The 19,385-nt window shown below is 38.7% G+C and overlaps 1 protein-coding gene across 1 annotated transcript in view; it reads left to right on the top strand.

Annotated features, from left to right (window-relative positions):
• The window catches only part of Dnajc24 (DnaJ heat shock protein family (Hsp40) member C24), a 63,679-nt gene that overhangs the window by 32,992 nt on the left and 11,302 nt on the right, over positions 1-19,385 (top strand). The window contains exon 3 of the mRNA XM_059261060.1: positions 9,478-9,616. Within this exon, the coding sequence (XP_059117043.1) occupies positions 9,478-9,616 (139 nt within the window). The remainder of the gene's footprint in view (positions 1-9,477; positions 9,617-19,385) is intronic.

Below are 19,385 nucleotides of genomic sequence, written 5' to 3'. Positions count from 1 at the left end.
CTGGAGGATTACTTGTAATCTAGCCACTTGACCACAAAGCAGTATTTCAAGTTCTTGCTCATTTCAATAACATATTTTCTCAATCAGCTTTTGCACGTGAAAACCTAAAGTTCTGTCTAAAATGTGTACAAATTATGTTACTAAAGACACTCATTTCGTCACCTTTCAAAAATGTGTAGAAAAATATATACTTTGGGGGAAGTTGAGATGGGGACAAACTGGTGAAAATGTATTCAGGAGAAAAGGGTGTTCTTCCCTGTCGTAGGAGTTTTTTCCTTTTAATGGTGAGTTGCTAAATTTTAGAGTAATAATTGTGATTCTATATGTTGTGGTTATCCAAGAGGTCCCCTCCACCTTACTAGTTTGTAAGTGTGTGAGGGCAGTAGTCATTACCAATTAGAGCAGAATGAGGATAGTCATTGATGCTTACAGCAGAATGAGGGAGATGTGTAGTAGAAAAAGTTCTGATTGGACCTCAAGAACAGACAAGGCAATCCCATACCCATTTCCAGCTTTCCCTCGACTTGTCAGCTTTGACTCTTCTGGAGGAGTGTGATGGAAGTGTGCTGCATTGCAGAAAGGCAGAAGGAGGCCCTAACCTTCTCATCTGTCTCTCACTAAGAGGAGGACTGTCTTTGTACTTCTAGAAACCTTAAAGACCCTGTGATAAGGCTCCTCAGATGCACGGTCTTCATCCTTTGAGCCACATTTAATCCTTGTTGTATTGTAATTTTTAAATGTCTCTTTGTTTTGTGGAGTGACAGGCATAGTTGTCATGTAAGTGGGGTCTGGGAAACAAGCAGGTTTCTTACCTTTTTCAAACATGGAAGGGAAGTTTGGCCTTAAAAAGCAGCACTACCTCCCCCAACCCCCAGCAGATGATCAGAACTGTAGGTAAGCGTACTTTAATGCCTATGGCCTCTAGGTCTGGAAGGTGTTTATAAAACTGCTGAAGATTAAGAATCTATTGTATTCATAAAATTTTCTGATTGCTCCTAATGCTGTGCTAATGCTTTAGTAAGGTGAAGCAGTTCTTATGAGAAAAACTGTTGAGGATGCTGTAGTGATTGATAGATACTAGAGTCCGATTTACTCATGCAAATTGCCTTCCTATCCTCTTAGCCTTACTCTTCCCTTTCATTTCTCAATGGATACCCAAAGGGAGGAGCTTTTACTATCTTCAGAGATAAATGCCTCAAAATACTAGAATAAGTGTTTCATCATAGCAATACCTTAACTAGGACACCACCCAACTGTTTTTTTCTCCGAGATGGATACAGTATATGATTGATATGACCTGTAAGTACACTGTAGCAAAGCCCCATTATGACCACTGTTGAGTCCCATATGTGGCCACTGGGTGAAGTACTGTCTCTTACCGTATTTTTTCATGTTCTCAGCTAATTGGAAGAGCACAGTAATTACCTGATCACTAGGGACCAGACACAAAAGAGCAAAACTGACTTAAACTAAATTCATTCTTCATCTCATCTGAAATGCTAACTAAATCAGCAAATTTAAAATTTGGGGCTTTTGTAGGAAGTATTACACATACAATTTAAGTTTAAAATTATTTAGTTGTGGAAATTATTTATTTGAGCAAGAGATACTGTATTGATCTCTACCCAGACAGTGGCCAGTAGAAAAAGGTCATTTGGAAGTAATATCCACTGTTTTTTTATTAAATGTATTATTAAAATATTGTTTTATTAAAATATCCTGAAATTCCTAGAATTTTTATACTATATTTTATTATGCTAGTTTCATAACTTATACCTCATTGTTTTCATGTATAGTTGAAGATATTTGCCCCAGTAGATACCATTACAGTATTGAGTAGCTGCAGCCTGTTGTGAATTATACTATCCTTCTTTTAAAATAGTAAGAAAAATCGATAGGTTAAAATACCATCAGCAGCATATAGTTTAGAGTTCAGTAGCTTTCATTAGTGAAATGAGTTGGTATAAACAATTTAATTATGAGGTTGGCATTTATAATTAACAAACAAAAAGTTCAAATATCAAAAACTTCTTGCCTTACAATCACAATATGATTTTCACTCTGGTGTCCTAAGTTAACATAATTGGGGCGGCACTCATTCAACAGTTATTGGTCTTTTAAATATATACATATACACACACACATACACACATTCTTGGTAGGATGTGCTTGTCACAAAACTTTAATGGCAGCACCCATTCAATGACTTGTCCTTAAGTTACGTGTTTTAAGCAGTAGAGACTGCTCTTCTCAGCCTTCTCTGTGCTCACAGCCTGGGGACTGTGGGGTGACTCTTGAGTTCTCAGAAGGTTTACAGTGGGACACACTCACAGCCTGGGGACTGTGGGGTGACTGGAGTTCTTGTGAGGTTTGCAATGGACGCTCTCAAAGCCTAGGGAGTATGGTGTAATTCTGGAGTTCTCTGAAGGTTTCCAGTGAGCACACTCACTGTAAGTGTGGTGAGACTCTGAAGTCTCTGAAGATTTGTGAAGGGCACACTCACAGCCTGAGGAGTGTGGTGAGATGCTGGAGTTCTCTGAAGGTTTGTGAAGGCACACTCACAGCCTGAGGAGTGTGGTGAGATGCTGGAGTTCTCTGAAGGTTTGTGAAGGGCCCCAAGAAGTGGTATTTCTCCAAAGCTCTCAGACCATGTCAGTTCTGCAGATCTGAGGACAACATTCTGATGAGCACTGGGTGACATTGTGACAATCACTTCTGACAGGGATTGAGAAAGTACTTTGTATGTGGATAGAATCCAAGTTCAGGACAAAATATTCTGCATCCAACAACCCATTGCCATAGACTAATAGGAATGGAAATTCATGGAATTAATGGAAATTAAAGTGTGAATTAGCAGTCAGAAAACAGACAATGAACATTTCTGGTAAAAGACTACATTACTGTCTTTGTAATCTTTTGTGGTATACTGAAGGATCCTCTGTATATCAAAACAGTTTCCTATTTGTGCTAATGTTTCTTATATGGAGGTGGCACAGGAACTGAACAATCTTAAGTTCTTCTTTCTGTAATTGAAAACTTCCCCCCAATTGTGAGGAAATTACTGGAAAGTTGTTGCTGCCATGCCATTTGAGAATAGTGAAATATGCAGTTGGCTTTAGAAACAGACATCTTTGTACTGATAGGATAAAGAATCCTAAAGACACAGGTGTGGTGGCTCAGGACTGTCATCTCAGGACTTTGCTTGCTCAAGGAGGAGGGTTGCTAAGTGTCATGTCAGCCTGAACTATGTGGTGAGTTGAGTTCCAGGGCAGCCTTGGCTACATTATAAGCCCTGTCTCAAGAAAGTTTTTCTTAAAGGATCGAAAAAGATGGTATCAGTATTTTTACTGTTGTACTATTGTGATATTTAATGTGCTTTGGATTTCTATTAAGTAACACTTAAAAAAAAAACAAAAAAACCAAACATTTATGTGGAGAGGGAGCCCTGAGCGTGTGAAGGCCTGAGTAAATTTGTGCTGTGGACACGGGCACAGCCATGTCAGGAACCTAGCCTCAGACCCATGAGAAATGGCAAAGCCTTCCTCTGTCCTGGGGTAAGGCCTAGAGGGCATAGCAAAGCTCTCCTCTGGTCTGACCGTGTTGACAGTATGTGTAGAAATGCCCACTGTAGCTGTCTCCCTCTGGGTGTCTACAGCCTGAAGACTGCCCCCCCCCCAAAGACTGCTTCTGAGATTAGCCAGACCATCTTCCTGATCCCGCTGATACCAAACCCTACCTCCTTGTTATCTGAGCTGTATCTCAGCTGTATGTAATAACCCCGTCTCCCTGTTCTACTCAGTATACTAAACACACTGAGTTTCTGAGATGCTGCAGTTTCTCCAGTGAGAGCCCAGTCCACCCAAGCTCAGCTTTCTGTATGTGTGTCCTTCAGTTTGTCTTTTCTTCATTCCTTTGTGGTTCCCAGTGAAGTCAAGGCCCCAGGGCTTTGCACAGACAAAGCATGTTTATGTACTTATTGTGTGCTTTGCAGTGAATGTTCGAATACTTCCTGGAATTGGCACATGCACTCAAAAGTAAAGCTAGCTCCATAAACTATTTGTAATTTACTAATTTTAATTCATACTAGGCCTTTCACTAGCATTCTGTGATTTTCTTGTACTTTTCTATTTTTATTTTACTGTTTTACTTTTTGCTTTGTGCCACTGACCCCAGGCTGGGCTGGAACTGTTTAGACCAGGCTGGCCTGGAACTCTCAGCCAACTTCCTTCCTTCTCCTCCTCTGAGCTAGGACTACAGGTGTGATCCACCGCACTCAGCCAGTTTTCCCTATTTTGATAATAGAAGGATTTTCTCACCTTTCTTTCAGAATTTTGCAAAATTCTTTCTTTAAAATTCAGACATTTCTGAAAAACATTTCTTTTGAGCCATGGCCAGTATTCAGTGAAAAGCTGAACAGCCCTCATGTTTGGTTTTTGTTTAGTTTCAGTACTGTTGCTAGCACCCAAATCATACAGAACATCTTCATTCTTAAGAAGACTTCCCTTCTGCCCCTTTCCTCAATTCCTACCACCCTTTCCTACCTAGAAACATTTTTGTCACCACAGAACACATTTTTATTTCATATGAGTTTAATCCTATAGCATGTGTTATATATTTGAATGTGCTCCTTTTGTTCAAAGAAACGCTTTATGTATTCATTTTGTGTTTCTGAATATATCATAGCTTTTAACTGTTCAATTGTATTTTATAAGGGTTTAATAACATTTATTAATCCATACTCTTTGGTAGGCATGTGTGGGTTCTAGGGTTTTTTTTTTACTTTCATTAATAAGATAATACACTTGTTTATGAGCCTTTTGGTGAATGTATGTTTTTATATTTTATTTCTCTTAGGCAAAAACAGCCGAGAGTGGAGTTGTTTGACTCTGAGGTAGATGGTAATTAAACTGCCAGCTGTCCCCTTCATCCATGCTCAAGAGACTTCCACTCCTGTGTCTCTGCTCTTGGTGTAGTCTGGACACAAGTCTTGACACATGAGTACTCAGTCTTTTACCCCAGTCTTCCTTATTTGTTTTTTTAGTGATGTTTTTTGATGAGCTGAAAGTTTTGAGATTTGGCAAATTTCAGTTTATCAGTTTTGTGCCATGTAGTTTACATTTCTGCTTATTTCAATATGATTTGTGCCTGTCCCAGGGGACAGAAATAATTCTTTGTGTTTCCTTTGAGAAGCTTGATGGTTCTGTTGTTTTGTTGTGGCTATTTGCCTGTCTGTGTTTTTATGTTTTGTGTTTCTGAAGATTAAATTTAGGGCCTTGTACATGCTTAGCAAATGCTCTACCTCTGAACTGCATCCCCAGCCCTTGGTTTTCTGCTAGAGGATCTCCCTGTGAAGTCTGTGCCAGCCTGCAGCTTGTGATTCTCTGCCCTTTGCCTGCCATAGACTGGAATCACGGGGGCATTGCCACCATGCCCAGCTGGCTCTGTGTTTTATGTTTATGTCTTTGATTCAACCTGAATTACTTTTTGTGTTAAGAACAAGATAGTGATTGAAGCTATGTTTTCCCTGTGGATATCTACTCATTTTAAAAACCATTCAATATATAAAAACAGCTATAGTTTGGATTTTGAATGTTCCTTGGAGGCCCATATGTTGATGCCTAGGTCCCCAGTTTGTGCTCTTGGGTAATGGTAGAACCTGCAGGAGGTGGGACTTAATGGAAAAAAGTTAGGTCTTTGGTGCATGTTCTTGAAAGAAATATTGGAACTCTTGCCCATTGCCTTTTGGCCACCAAGAGATAAAGAAACCTCACTTGCCACATGCTCAGACCATCATATAATCTGCTACTACAGGCCCAAAGCTGACCATGGACTGCAATCTCCAAAATAGTGAGCCAAAACAAACCTTGCCTCCATATAAACTGCTTTATCTCAGGGGTTTGTTATAGTAACAGAAAACTGATGGAAATACTTGCCTTTCCTGGATGTATTGCTGCACCTTTGCAGAGCAGTCGACCATATTTGTGGTCTATTTCTAGACTCTTTATTCTGTTCCACTGATCTCTTTGTATCACAGTATGAGTCCAAGACTACAGTCTCAGTTACTATAATGTACCAGTATAGGAAAAGTGGACATGGATCTTCCATCCATGAACATATTAAGTAATAATTACAGGAGCTAAGGATTTAATTGGATATATTTGGTTGCCATTACAGCCTATCACAGGCAATAATATTCCTTTTTTAGACTTTGTGTTTTGTTCTGGAATTGATGTCAAAAAAGTGAGGTTTTCAGCACCCCAGTGACATATTTTCCTTCTTTCTATAATTCCCATATTTTCTTTTTATTACACTTTTATTATTTGTGTGTATTCATGTGTGTGCATGCACACACATGCTCATGCCACCCATTCTGCTGTTCTCTCCATCTACCATATGAGTCCTGGGGGTTGAACTTAGTTTGTCAGGCTTGGATATATACCTGAGATGTACAACTGGGTCATATGATAGCTGGAACTTTTAGGTTTTGGAGGCACCTCTTCTCTGACTTCACCAGTGGCTGCCTCAGTTTTCACCAGCTGTGAATAAGCGTTCTTCTTTCTCCACATCATCACCAGCACTTGTTGTTACTCATTTTTGTGTTGATCGTCAATCTGACTGGGGTGAGGCAGAATTTGTTTTTTGTTTACAGATGGCTAATGATGTGAACACTCTGGAGAATAGCTATTGGCCATTTGTATTCTCTTCTTTTGAGAACTGTCTATTAATCTGGAATCCCATTTGTTGGATTTTTGTTTACTTTTTATGGTTCTTTCTGTAGTCTAGGTTGTAATAAGCTATGTGATTAGAGTTGGTATTTTGCATTTGCAGGCTGTCTTTTTATTTAGGTGATCGTCTTCTTTGCTGTGTAGAAGCTTAACTGCCTGGAGTCCTATCTGCCAGTTCTTGGGCTTATTGTCATTTTTAATGGAATTTATCCATTAACTGACTTGCTGTAGAATCGTGTTGAATTCTAGTAGTACAAACCTCAGAAGGGAAGCTACTTATTTCAGTAATAATCAGGAAAATACCAAGTTAGAGGAAGATTAGAGCACATTTTTTTTCCCCAGAGCTGAGGACCGAACCCAGGGCCTTGCGCTTGCTAGGCAAGCGCTCTATCATTGAGCTAAATCCCCAACCCCATGGAGCACATTTTGACTATTGTAGAACTCATAATAAAAGTTAATAGTACCTTTCAGTTTGGAGCAGCTAAAACTAGTTCCTAGTTTTGTAGAATTTTCTTCATGAGATTGGTACATGAACAGGTCTATCAAGTAGATTTTCTCCAGTGGTCTGTTAGAAGTTACCTAGCTTTTAATCTGCACTGCCCTTCCTCTAAAAGCTTTGAATGATAGTTCTAGGACATTATTTAATACTTATAACATGTAAATTTTTAAAATTTTCTTCTTGGTTTTTAAAGTGGGGTCTTACTATGTAGTCCAGTCTAGTCTTGAATTCATCATGGATCTCTAGGAGGCCTCGAATTCACTATGTAGCCCAAGCTGACCTCTAACTTGTGACAATCCATCTACTTGAGCTTCTCTGAGAACTGAAATTGAAAGTTGGAGCCATCATGCCTGGCTTTGAAATTTGTCTTATGGATGTTACACACAGTGACTTTGATTATAGTGAATTTTGTTGTGCACATTGTTAAAGGAATGCATTAGCTAGAGAGCTTTAATGCATCTTGGCTTTGGAATTTGCCTTGACTATCACAAACTTTGGATATGGGAATAATGTTTATGAGCAACATTAGCAAGCCCTGGAAGTAGAAGGTGAAGTAGTAAAGACTTCCTTTTTGTTGTTGTAGTTTTTGTTTGTTTGTTTGTTTGTTTCTCAAGACAGGGTTTCTCTGTGTAGCCTTGGCTGTCCTGGAACTCACTCTGTAGACCAGGTTGCCCTGGAACTCACAAAAATCCACCTGCCTTTGCCTGCCAAGTGCTAGGATTAAAGGCATGTACCACCATTGCCAATAAGACTTCCTTTCTGTTTCTCAGTTATTATAGCAGTTAGTTTAGGTATCTAACTGCTAATAACTGATGAATTTGACATAAGGAGAAAAGTTTGCTAAAGCAGAAACTTTAGTATGATGTTTACTAGTTCTTTTGTTTAACCAAGTAGCAGAATCCCTTTGTCTCTACTGATAGGATCAGCAGCAGTGTGGGGCAAGTTACCATGACAATGCATCCATTGTTAAAGCCCACAGTTTAAAAATATTAAATTTACATACCTCCTGAATTCAGTGGGATTTAAAGCTATCTAGCTTCATGTTACCATGATTTGCTATGCAAATTTGAGTCTAGCAACTTGAATGAAAAGTGAGGGTACTTGTAAGATCTTGTACTCTTTTGGTGTTAGTAAGGAAGTCAGTGGAAGAATCTGCTAGTGCCATTACTTGGTGAGCTGTCCATATCCATGTATCATGGAATATAGGCATGGCTATTTGCCTGTTTTACTGAAATGACTTGAAAAAGAAAACAAGACAGTTGCTGGGTTTGCCTTTGACATGTAACTGTGTTCTGTAGTATGTTTGGTAACTAGTACTCACTGGTTGAGAGACTATAGATGTGCTATCACACGGCTTCACATTGACTTGGGAGTGAAAAAGGTACCCAGCTGAGCATCTTCATTGTCGCTCACATATCATTCTAAGTGAAATGTCCTCAATTAATCTCTCTTCATTTGTGTGTTGAGAGACTTGTTAGACATCAGAGAGACAAGAGGACTAAAGAGAAGGATGGAAGAGGTAGGCTAAGTGAGGTTCCCAGCAACCCACAGTACAGTTAACATTTCCCAGTTATGAGTTGGGCAGAACTTCCTGGTTTTGGCCAAGTAGTATAGATATTAAAAACATTACTAAAAATTTCTTAGAGTTAAAAAGCTCATATGAGAAAGATACTTAATGAATTTATATTAAAATGTTTTATTGAGTTCCTTACAAATGAGGCCTAGAAACTATGAAAACTTTAGGGCCGAGAAGAATATGAAAAGTCTTGTGTTTTTATAGTTGGATGTGTTTTAAGTTACAGCTGTATAATTTCATAATAAAACCATCTCTGTGCATTTTGAAATTTTATCCACGTTGAAATCCATTATATAAGGAAACCTTCATCCATGTGGTTTGTGCTCCTCCTTTCTCAGGTCCTGCTGCTCTGCACGTACTGCTTTCTATTTGTGTTCGTCACCCTCTGTAGGTAAATTGTCCATGAGACCAGTGATTCCATGAGCAAATTATCCAGAAAATGCTATCTTTGCACGTTGTCACTGGTGGCTCTGCAGCTACTGCAGCGGTCTAATTAACCTGGCAGTTGTCTCCTGTGGCCAGCACTGCTCTCCCATTGCTCTGGCACCTTAGTTTCCATCTTCTCGTACCTTCTGAACTGAGGTTCGGGTTGATGATTGGTTTGTTTTGTTTTGTTTGTTTGTTTTTCAAACCTACCCCACTCAACTCTATTCACTGCCCTTATTTTTGATTGGCAGTATCATCCAGATAAACAAAGTACAGATGTACCAGCAGGAACCATGGATGAACGTATACAGAAGTTCATTGAAATTGATCAGGCATGGAAAATTCTAGGGAATGAAGAAACCAAAAAAATGTATGACCTGCAGCGGCATGGTAGGTACTTGTGGTGAGGAGACAGAGCCATGGGCAGTCCTTTGAAGCACAGTGTGCAGGCCACACCTGGGGAACATTTCCCAGCATTTGCATCAAGTTATTGCCACCGTTACTCCTCAGCCCATCATTGTTTTTAATTCTGTCCTATTCTTAGTAGTCATTATTGTGTATCTGTTGAGAAATTAACAAAACTACTAAGGTGTAGTTTCTTATAAGGCTTGAAAGGTGCTTTCTATAAACTACTAAAAGGTTCAGTTTACACCCCAGGTTAATATGCATTATATGCTTAAAACTACTTGTTACTAAACTTAGTTATGTATGCATTACAATTTTAAGTGTGGTATTTGGAAGACTGTAGCTATGATCATCTACAGGAAGCTGTTACTCAGGTTAGCTCCTATGAAACTCAGCTGGCTGTGCCCTTTATTTTAAGGTAGGTTTCATGATTAGCTACTCTTTATGAGACTGCTGTCAATGGTGCCTTAGGAATGCACATTGCTTAAATAATTTCAAAGGTCATTTCTTTTTGCCTTTTGAAAATAGCTCCTAACAACAGTGACAAGCTGTTGGGAGAAAGAAAGGAAAATGTAGGTCAGGTTTGTCACACATGAACTGGATTACACGAAGTGATAGGCTGTCTTTCAGCACTGGCCTTGGGACAGGAGAGTCCCTCAGCCTTATATTTGGACTTTCAATAAGCACCATACATGCTAATATGGGGGGGGGGCAATAATCGGTTCCAGCCGGTGGGGGAAACGCTCAGTTGCTTCTCCCCAATAGTGCATCAGGCTCAGCACTGAGATGTGGTGACAGAATCTCATGGTCGCTGGTTGATTATTGAGCCCCTCCCATGCCCACACTGGCACACTGTCCACCTCACCAAACGAATTCTAAGGCTTCTGCTACTAAGATTATGAAAAGTTGATTTGAGAAACAAGGCTTTGTTTCTAAATGTAGCATCACAGGACACAGCCAGTATTTGTAGAAATCCATAGCACTGGAGGAAGCTGTGCCACGGAAAATGCGTGTTTCTTTCTCAGTTTGTCATACCCTCGTGGTATTGGATTTTTCTCATCTCTGTTTTTTGACAGTCTTTCTGTGTAGCCTAGGCTGGTCTCAAACTCACCATGTGCCCAGGCTGGCCTTAGATTTGCAGCAGTTCTCCTGACTGTTTCCTGAGTGCTGGGATTACAGGCATGTGCCACCATGCTAGTTCTAGCATTTGTTGTAATACTGTTTAGTTTTATTACTAATCATATCTGGTCGTTTCTACTTTTTAAAAGACCACCGTTCTGATTTTGTTTTTGTTTTTTACTATTAGGTCCTGGTGAGTTACATTGATTTTCAAATGTGCCTTAAATATCTGGTCTTCTGTTTGGTATTTGTATTTCTTTAATAAAATTATTTCTGATAGAAAGAATGTAGAGGCACCTTCATTTGAGAACAAATTCTATCCATAGGTCCATCCTTATAAACAGGGTTCACATGATAAGCTTCTATGACTGTATTGAAGCTAATACATTTAAGTATGATGTAACATTGAATGTGAGCTGGTCCAGCTTCATAAAGTCACAGAGTGCTGTTGGTGATGAGAGTTTGCTAATTCGTTTCTTCATGTTTTTGTCATTCTTTACTAGTGTGGGATACCAGTTTGCTTAAGAAGAATCCACACAAAACTGTATCCTAAGGAGTGTAGGACAGGGACTGGAGAGATGACTCAGGAGTTAAGAGCACTGGCTGCTCTTCCAGAGTATCTGGGTTCAAGTCCCAGTGCCCGTGTAGCAGCTCATTACCATCTATAACTCCAGTCCCAGAGGATCCAATGTCCTCTTCTGGGCTCTGTGGGTACCAGGCATCCATAATTTCATATGTATAAAATAAAACAAAGCGTGTAGGGCATGTGTGGTTAGTGTCTGCATTTTTGCCATTGGAGCCTATATGCTATAAAGATTATGTGAGTGAGACTAGCTAGAGGTCTACTTTCCAAAGGGTAAGAAGAGAGCAAAAATTCTGAAGTTCTGTCTTTCTCTGTAGCATGCAGTAGAGTAAACTCTCAAATGGAAAGAACTAGGAAATGGGTTTAAAATGAGTGCAGAATTGCACAAAGGGAGGTTTAAAAGACATTGTAACTGCAAATGGTTAATAGAGCCTGAAGTTCTAGAATTACACATTTCCTTTGAGCCTTGACTGTGCAGTTTTAAGCTTTTAATAACTTAGCATCTGTACCCTGCAGTATCATAGGGGACTTTTGTAGGTAATTGATAAGATCACAATAAAATTTAAAACAATTATAATTCAGATAGATAGCCCTGAATTTATATGTCAGTTTGCTTTGCCATTTCTTCAGGTTGGTGATTACTAAATTTAGCTGTTTTAGGGCAGTAGACATACAGGTCTTAATGACATCTGCATACCTCATATGTAACATAAAGTATGTTCTTCATCAGAGGTTCTGAATGTGAACTTTAATTGGCCACTGGCCTGCTGTTGAGAGCTCTCGTATCTAAATGTGACTTGCTATATTTAAACCTTTTATTCCAGAGCTGTTTTTCAAAACTCTCATGATAAACCTGATTTGAATACTAATATTAATTTCTTTTTATTCATCAATATGTAGCTTTTCAAAAACAAATGAAATGAACTCAAATCTCTAGCAGGATTTAGATTTGATATAAGGAAAACTTTTGGGGGTACTAATTTGATCAGTATAGGATAGTAAGAGGGAGAATTGTTAAAACCAGGTCAGAGCACTCAGTTTTTCTGGGTCACCCCTGGGGACATGGAAATAGATTCGGTAGTGCAGAACTCTTTGCATGTGGTGATGGTTATTGTAGAACTTTCTTTTTGCAGTGTTAAGTATGTTTATTGCCTACCTGCCATTGACTTGCAGCATAAGCTTAAGCTGTCCTTTCTTCATTGGCTGATGTTGAATGCTTTTCCATATCTCCTAGCTCAGAGTGGTACCCTATTTTAAGAAGGTTCTCATCAATATTGCCACAGCCATAGATGTATCCAGAAGCTAATTTAAAGGACCCTTGGCATGCATATTTCTTTACTTCTCAAAAGAAACTACTGAAGGGGTTATTTCTAATGAAGAAAATGTGATAGTAGAGCAATAGCCTTAAATAAAACATATTTTCTCCTCCTTTCCATGTCTGTATTCTTGGCATTTTAGGGCAGAGCTGGTCAGGCAAAGGAAAACAAGCCTAAGGAGATGAGTAATATTACGTTCCCAGAGATCATACCATTTTGAAAGTGATGGTAACTAGTGAAATTAACCAATTAGTTCCAGTTGGCATATTTACCATGCTGTTGGTAAAGATGCCTCTAAAGCTGCTTGCAGCATTCCCCTGGAAGGCATGTAGTTATCAAAGATGAGGCTTTGCATTTCAACCAGAGGCACACTTGGAGAACTCTTTCAAGATGTGTAAAATGTTCATGCGAACAATGCTATAAATTGTTCTTTATAAATCTTGTGGGGAAGTTTTCTCATATATTAAACACATTAAAATAAACAACAGAAGTATCTCACTGGAGCTTTGTAATGTTCTGTTGCACAGATCTCAATGTCTCAGTGGCTTGAGAGAATGGCACACCTGAGTTATTTCTCTGTTATCTGAAGAGGAAGAAACTTACAAATGCAGTTGATCAGATGAAGTAATGCTTAAAAAATAAGTTAATTGTGTTTGGAATCCCTGTTGATACCTTATATTAAAGTCCATCCTGTTCTCTGGTAGTTTGGGTAACTGTTTTGGTAATGGGATGCCTTCATTCTTCCAATGCACTTGTACCTAGATGCCTATACAGCCTGGCTAAGAGAGGTTTGGCAGAAGATACAGCTAAGGTGCTACTCTTTGCTAGATACAGCAAGTCATTTCTGATGTATTATTATACAGCTTACTTCATTTCTTTATTAGGATAAATATTTGAAAATGGGAGATAAGGAAATAAATCTCGTACTAATGAAGGATGAATCTTTAAACTCCACAAATATTAATGTATTAGATCATTAAATTTTAAGTATAAAATTGGAATTCTTTCTGAAAAGGGCTTTAAGTTTAAGATGGATTATAAGAAAGGGAGAAATGTGCTCTTAAATATAAATAATATAAGTTTGGGCTGCTAGTACTAATAACTTGGGGCCAGTAGAAAACTGTGTAAATTATGTCCTAAAGCTGACCCTTACAAAATACGTAAATTAGTCAGATTAGGAGTTCAGTTTGATTTTAGGAATTTCAAAATTGACTGTAAAAATTTGCTTCAGGTAAAAACCTGTAGATAAGCATCAAGAGGTTTGTTTTTTTGCTGACTGTTTCTGGGAAAAAATAAGTATGTGAAATGATGCAGAAAATCCATTTAGACAGTTGAGACTGGCATCTTAAGAGGGATAGGAGAGCATAGACGAACTTTCCATGAGGGTCCCTACCTTATCTTATTTGTCATTCAGAATATTTTACTTCCATGTGAATGAAAATAACTTTTTACCTTGTAAAGTATTTTAAGAGTATTTGTTAATAATTTTGAATAAAAATTAAGCAATTACAAATAATTAAAAGCCTGTTGGCAAAAATATAGTTGTAATTCTGGTGTGAGTGAACACCATTGGAGAGTCTGATTTAACAGGACTGATGTGGGGGCGGGGGTTTAGGAATACTTTCTTTCAACTTTAGCCTCTCTCCCAAATTCTTTTTGATTACTCGACTCAGCTGAAGTTGGTGGGTTCAAAACCCAGAGCAGTTAGTTGTCTTTCTCATTGTTTAGTTTCTTCCTCAGACTTGAGCTGGACTTGCTTGGCTTTCCACCAATGGATCAGGAAGGTCAGGTGGCATTTCTTCTTTGTATAGTGTTCCTTTTTCCTACGTATTCATTTCATCTTCACAGTTAACTTCCTCACACTGTAGCTCACGGCCCGATCACCTCCACAGTACTATGCCTTTCCATTCTGTGCTGCTGGATTCTCCCACAGGCCATGACATTTTAGTTGATACAGCTTTTTTTGTCTGTATTTAAGAACTTTTATAATTCCCCCCAGGACAGCGTTTATCTGAAATTTAAATGGGGCAGAAATTCCTTGGCTTGTCCTTGTCACTTTTCCCACCCCCATATTTTATATATGCATATGTTTTGATAATAATCCATCAGTTTAAATGGGACTGACAACTGTTAGGAAACTAGATGAGGTCAGGAATTGCTGCCTTCCTACACTGAAACTTGAAGCTTCCTCACTGACAGTGGACTGCTTTTGGTCATTTTCTTATGTTCTGGTACAGAGCTCAGTGGTAAAAGTGTGAGATAATAACAGTTAAAATCGTTATTATTTTTGCACCCTGAAACTGTTGTATTGCCTTTTAAATATTGTTTCAATACCTTGTGAGGGTGATAGCATTATCTGTTTCCAAGGGTGGTTCAAAGCCTCTTGTGGTTAACTAATTTCACCAAAGTCACACAGCTAGTGATAACAAGGGATTCTAAGATATTTTCTCTGATTCTTAGAGTATTGGGCTTCCAGGTTTTGTACAACTGGCGTATGGGCCACTGTCTTTTCATCTAAATAGTCAGAGATGAGGGGTTTTGATGAGATGAATAAGAAGAGGCTGGGCCTATGTCTGTCGCTGTTCTATCCATTCTATAGTAAAGCACATGGAATTGAAGTTTGTACCCACCTTATCCTTTCTCTCCCTCCCTCCCTCCCTCCCTCCCTCCCTCCCTCCCTTCCCACTTTTCAGCCTTCAGAGTGCTGAAGTCACAGGTGTGCACCCCAGCCCAGGTCCATTTCTTACCTTTCCTCCTCTTTGTAAAAACTCCACAGTTAACTTCGGGGTGGAGAACATTGTAATTGTGACTTTAATTTCATCTGGGAAAAGATTATAGGCTTTATAATTTAGGAAACAATTTTGAAATTTAATGTTGCCCATTTCTCAGCCCCTTATCTGAGACTTTACCAAGAACAGCAATATGATAACCAGGACAGATTACTCTTTCTATGTGGGAAATCTAATTTCTGTAGTGAAATGGTTTTTAAAATGAGATGATTCTTAAAATTAAACTACTTATCTAAAGATAGAAAATTCTGAGCTAGAGGGCAACACTGGTGTTTGGTTCTCATTTATATGCATACACAAGTCTTTAAACCTGGAACAGTATGTTTATGCCTTTGACATTACATAACAATAAAAGTAGTAGACTAATTGCTCCAGTAGAGCATCTGGGGGTGTGATGGCCCTTTGAATAAGTGACATTGCCACACGTGAGTGTGACAGACAGGCCTGCGGATGCACTTGATCTCTTGGCCACCATTCAGTCGAGTGAGACTTTTAAACACCTCAGCCATAGTGGACCATTGAGGCCCTCTCCCTAGAGTTTCCGGTTGCTGCTGTTCTGTTTTAAACTTTTACTTACTGGTCTTTCCTTTTCTTTCTTTCTTTCTTTCTTTCTTTCTTTCTTTCTTTCTTTCTTTCTCTCTCTCTTTTTTTTTAAATATTGTAGCTTTGGTTAGAAACTTTGGTGGGATTAGAAATGTAATTATTTGGATATTAAAGGGTTGCTTTAGAAATTGGACTGTCATTAGGAAGAAGGTCTTAAAGACTGGAATTCCATTGTCTTAAAAGAAGTAAGAAATATTTATTGATTCCCAAATGGAGCTGAAGAAACTTCTCCTCTTTAGAAGGCTGTGAATGACTCAGCGAGAGCTCTGGTGAGCTTGACTGAACCAAGCTGCTAATAGTTATTTAATGTTATTCGTCAGTGGGAAAGAATCGCTGTAGATTTTCCTTTTAATCTCTTTGAATTGCAGGCTCATAAACCTCTCTGACGAGCCCTGCCAGTGTTGTCTTAGATCCCACTGCTGAGACAATGGAGCCCCAGAATTCTTTCACCTCTTGTTGTCAGACAAACCCAATAGAATGCAAGGTCAGAAGGGCCTATACTTCTAAAGACTGAAAGATTCTTTTTCAAGGAAGCACATAAATTATTTGATTTTATCATTATATTCCTTAGGAGCCTCACTCTAACTCTAATGCCTGCTTTTGATACATAAAAGTAAAATTGGGAGGTGGGGGGTTGAGGATTGTCTTGTCTCATTTGGCTAAGCTTGTCAGTATGGCCCAGAGTGTGAACAGACCTTAATATTCCTAGATATTCAAAAGAGTTGAACCCATTTTCTAATAAGAATCAGATTGCGTAGTCACTGCGCTCAAGATAGCGTGAGCACACCAAAGCCAGAAATGTGCTCTTTACAAATGGCTGTGCGTGGCTTTGTCCTTTTCAGGTTTTGTTTGTTTCCTGTTTTTGTTATTATGTTTTATTTTTTTTCCAAATAGTTATTACCATTATGTAGGGAAAAAAGATTCAATTTTAAAATCTTGGATTTTAAAGTCAGTTTCTTTTCTCAATGTTAGTGGTGTCATGTTTCCACAGGAGAACTTTGAGGTGGGATTTTCATTTCTAGATCTGCCTATTAAAATGTCATTGCAACGAACAAGATTTTGTGTGTGTGTGTGTGTGTGTGTGTGTGTGTGTGTGTGTGTGTATGTGTGTGTGTGTATGTGTGTGTGTGCGCGCGCCACTGCAAAAGAAAACAAACGTATCTGTTTTGAAGATGCCATGCCCTAATTACTACAGAAGTATCCAAGCTGCTTTGCTTTCATGGCTCCTGTAAGTGACTTTAGTAGATAGGGAAGAATTAAGATTTTCAATTATAACCACAGTGGTGGACAAGCAAAGATCATTGTTTAAAAAGAAAGAAAGAAAATCACACTGATTTGTTTGTACTCCTTCCTTATAATTGTAGTGGGGGTTGGGGTGGTAGGGCGGAATTTGCTGTTGCCCTATCCTTGGACACCTGCCTCTCAACAAAGGACCGTGGTCACCCCCCACTGCCCACATTTAGATTCACCTTTTACTTTTCCTGTACTGGGTCTGCTCATTATGCAGTTCTCCAGGGATCCAATTTTCCCCTGAGTTAATCACCCCAGCCTTTTCAGAAGTTGTTAGATTATTGTCTTTTCAAAGGACAATAACTTTTCTTTTAAAAAAAAAAGAAAAAGAAAAGAAAAAAACAAACAAAAACCTTATTTCTAGTTTTAAAAATAGGACCACTAGAATCTCAAACACACTGCCTTTAAAACCTTTTGTTGAAGTTTAACGCATATGTACAGAGAGGTGCAGAAATCTGCATGTCACTTGATAGATTTCTCACCATAAGCACACCCGAGACTTCTAGGCAGCACACCTTGCCCCTCAACAGCATAGGAAAGTTTTCCTGGTATGTTTCATACTCGTTTATGTCAGATACTGATTTTTAAAGCCACTCACAGATTGTTGTGCACACAGTATTGAATAATCAACATCTCCATGTTTCCATAGCCACAGAACTCCAATCTATTCCTTTCAACTTTGATCTTTGGCAAAGAATTAACCATTTTTCTGTTCTCTTTTCCCTTTCACCATGAGATGGGATATGCTCATTCTTTTAACCAAGAATAGGTGTTACGCTGTGCCTAGGGCTAAAGAGGAAGAGAAACAATGAAATGTGGGAACAATGATAGCATGGCACACAAAATAGTAACTGGATCAGAATAGCAGCTGCTTCCCAGTAGAAAAGCAGAACAATAGGAAGCTGACTTGCTTGGCAGTTACATTCGCAAGGTATTTCTCATTTATTATTTATTTTTAAATACAGTGGCACCATGGGTATTTATAATAAATGTTTATCCTTTTAACACAGTTAGTCTATTCTGGGTATCCAAGATAGGTCAGGCTGAGAAAGCTAATTCCCTCAGTCTGCTTTGCTTCAGTTGGGGGCACAGAATAGAGAAATACTAGATACCCTAGTAACTTGGTTGCAAATTAATGATACCTGTTTGTTCTCCAAATAGGTCTTTCCACTGTGAATTATCCCCACTCTTCAAATATTAATTTCTTAATTCTAGCAAAGTTGACCCTTCTGAATAAGAGATCAAAATATAAGAATTTTTTTCTGTCCCTGAGACTTTCAAATTGAATTAAACAATATATATATATTGGAAAGAACCAGGCGTGGTGACATATACTTTTAATTCCAGCACTCGGGAGGCAGAGGCAGGTGATCTCTATGAGATTAAGGCCAGCCTGACCTGCATAGTGAGTTCCAAGATAGCCAGGGCTATGTAGAGAGACCCTGTCTCAAAGGGGGAAAAAAAGGAAAGAAGTCAAGTAGGCATGGTGGCTCCTGCCTGTAATCCCAACATTCATGAGGAAGAAAGACTGCCATGAATTCAAGGCCAGCATGAGCTATACATAGTACATTAAGTGTAGCCTGAACTAAGTAAGACCTGGTCTTTTAATGGCATGGGGGTAGGGAATAGAGAGGAAAGAAGAAGCCAGAACAGGTAGGCAAGTATCCTTTGTATAGAATGTAGAAAATAAGGTGTTTTGTTTAGGAACTACTTAGCATACTATAAATTATTTGTAAACCATCAGTGGGCATAGATAGATGGGAGAGCTGTCTGGACCACCACAGAAAGTCTGTCTGGATTTTAGGAAGTTTAATAGACTGTTGGTACCCAGTAAATATGATGTAGTGTAATATTTGACATACTTTAATAGAAAACTATAGTAGGTTCAAAATATTGTATAATCTTGTCATCCATTTTTAAATTATGTAACTCACCAATAAATTCTGAGCAGGCGGTTATTAAATATAATTAAGTTGCAAGCATGCACACAACAGAACAAAGGGACATATTCTCAGCAAGTGAACAAGAGACTAGGGAGACAGCTAAAGAAATTT

Source organism: Peromyscus eremicus, chromosome 4 (assembly GCF_949786415.1).
Source record: "Peromyscus eremicus chromosome 4, PerEre_H2_v1, whole genome shotgun sequence".
Classification (NCBI taxonomy): Eukaryota; Metazoa; Chordata; class Mammalia; order Rodentia; family Cricetidae; genus Peromyscus; species Peromyscus eremicus.
The sequence above is the reverse complement of the archived record's forward strand: the minus strand, read 5'-3'. Positions and strand labels throughout refer to the sequence as shown.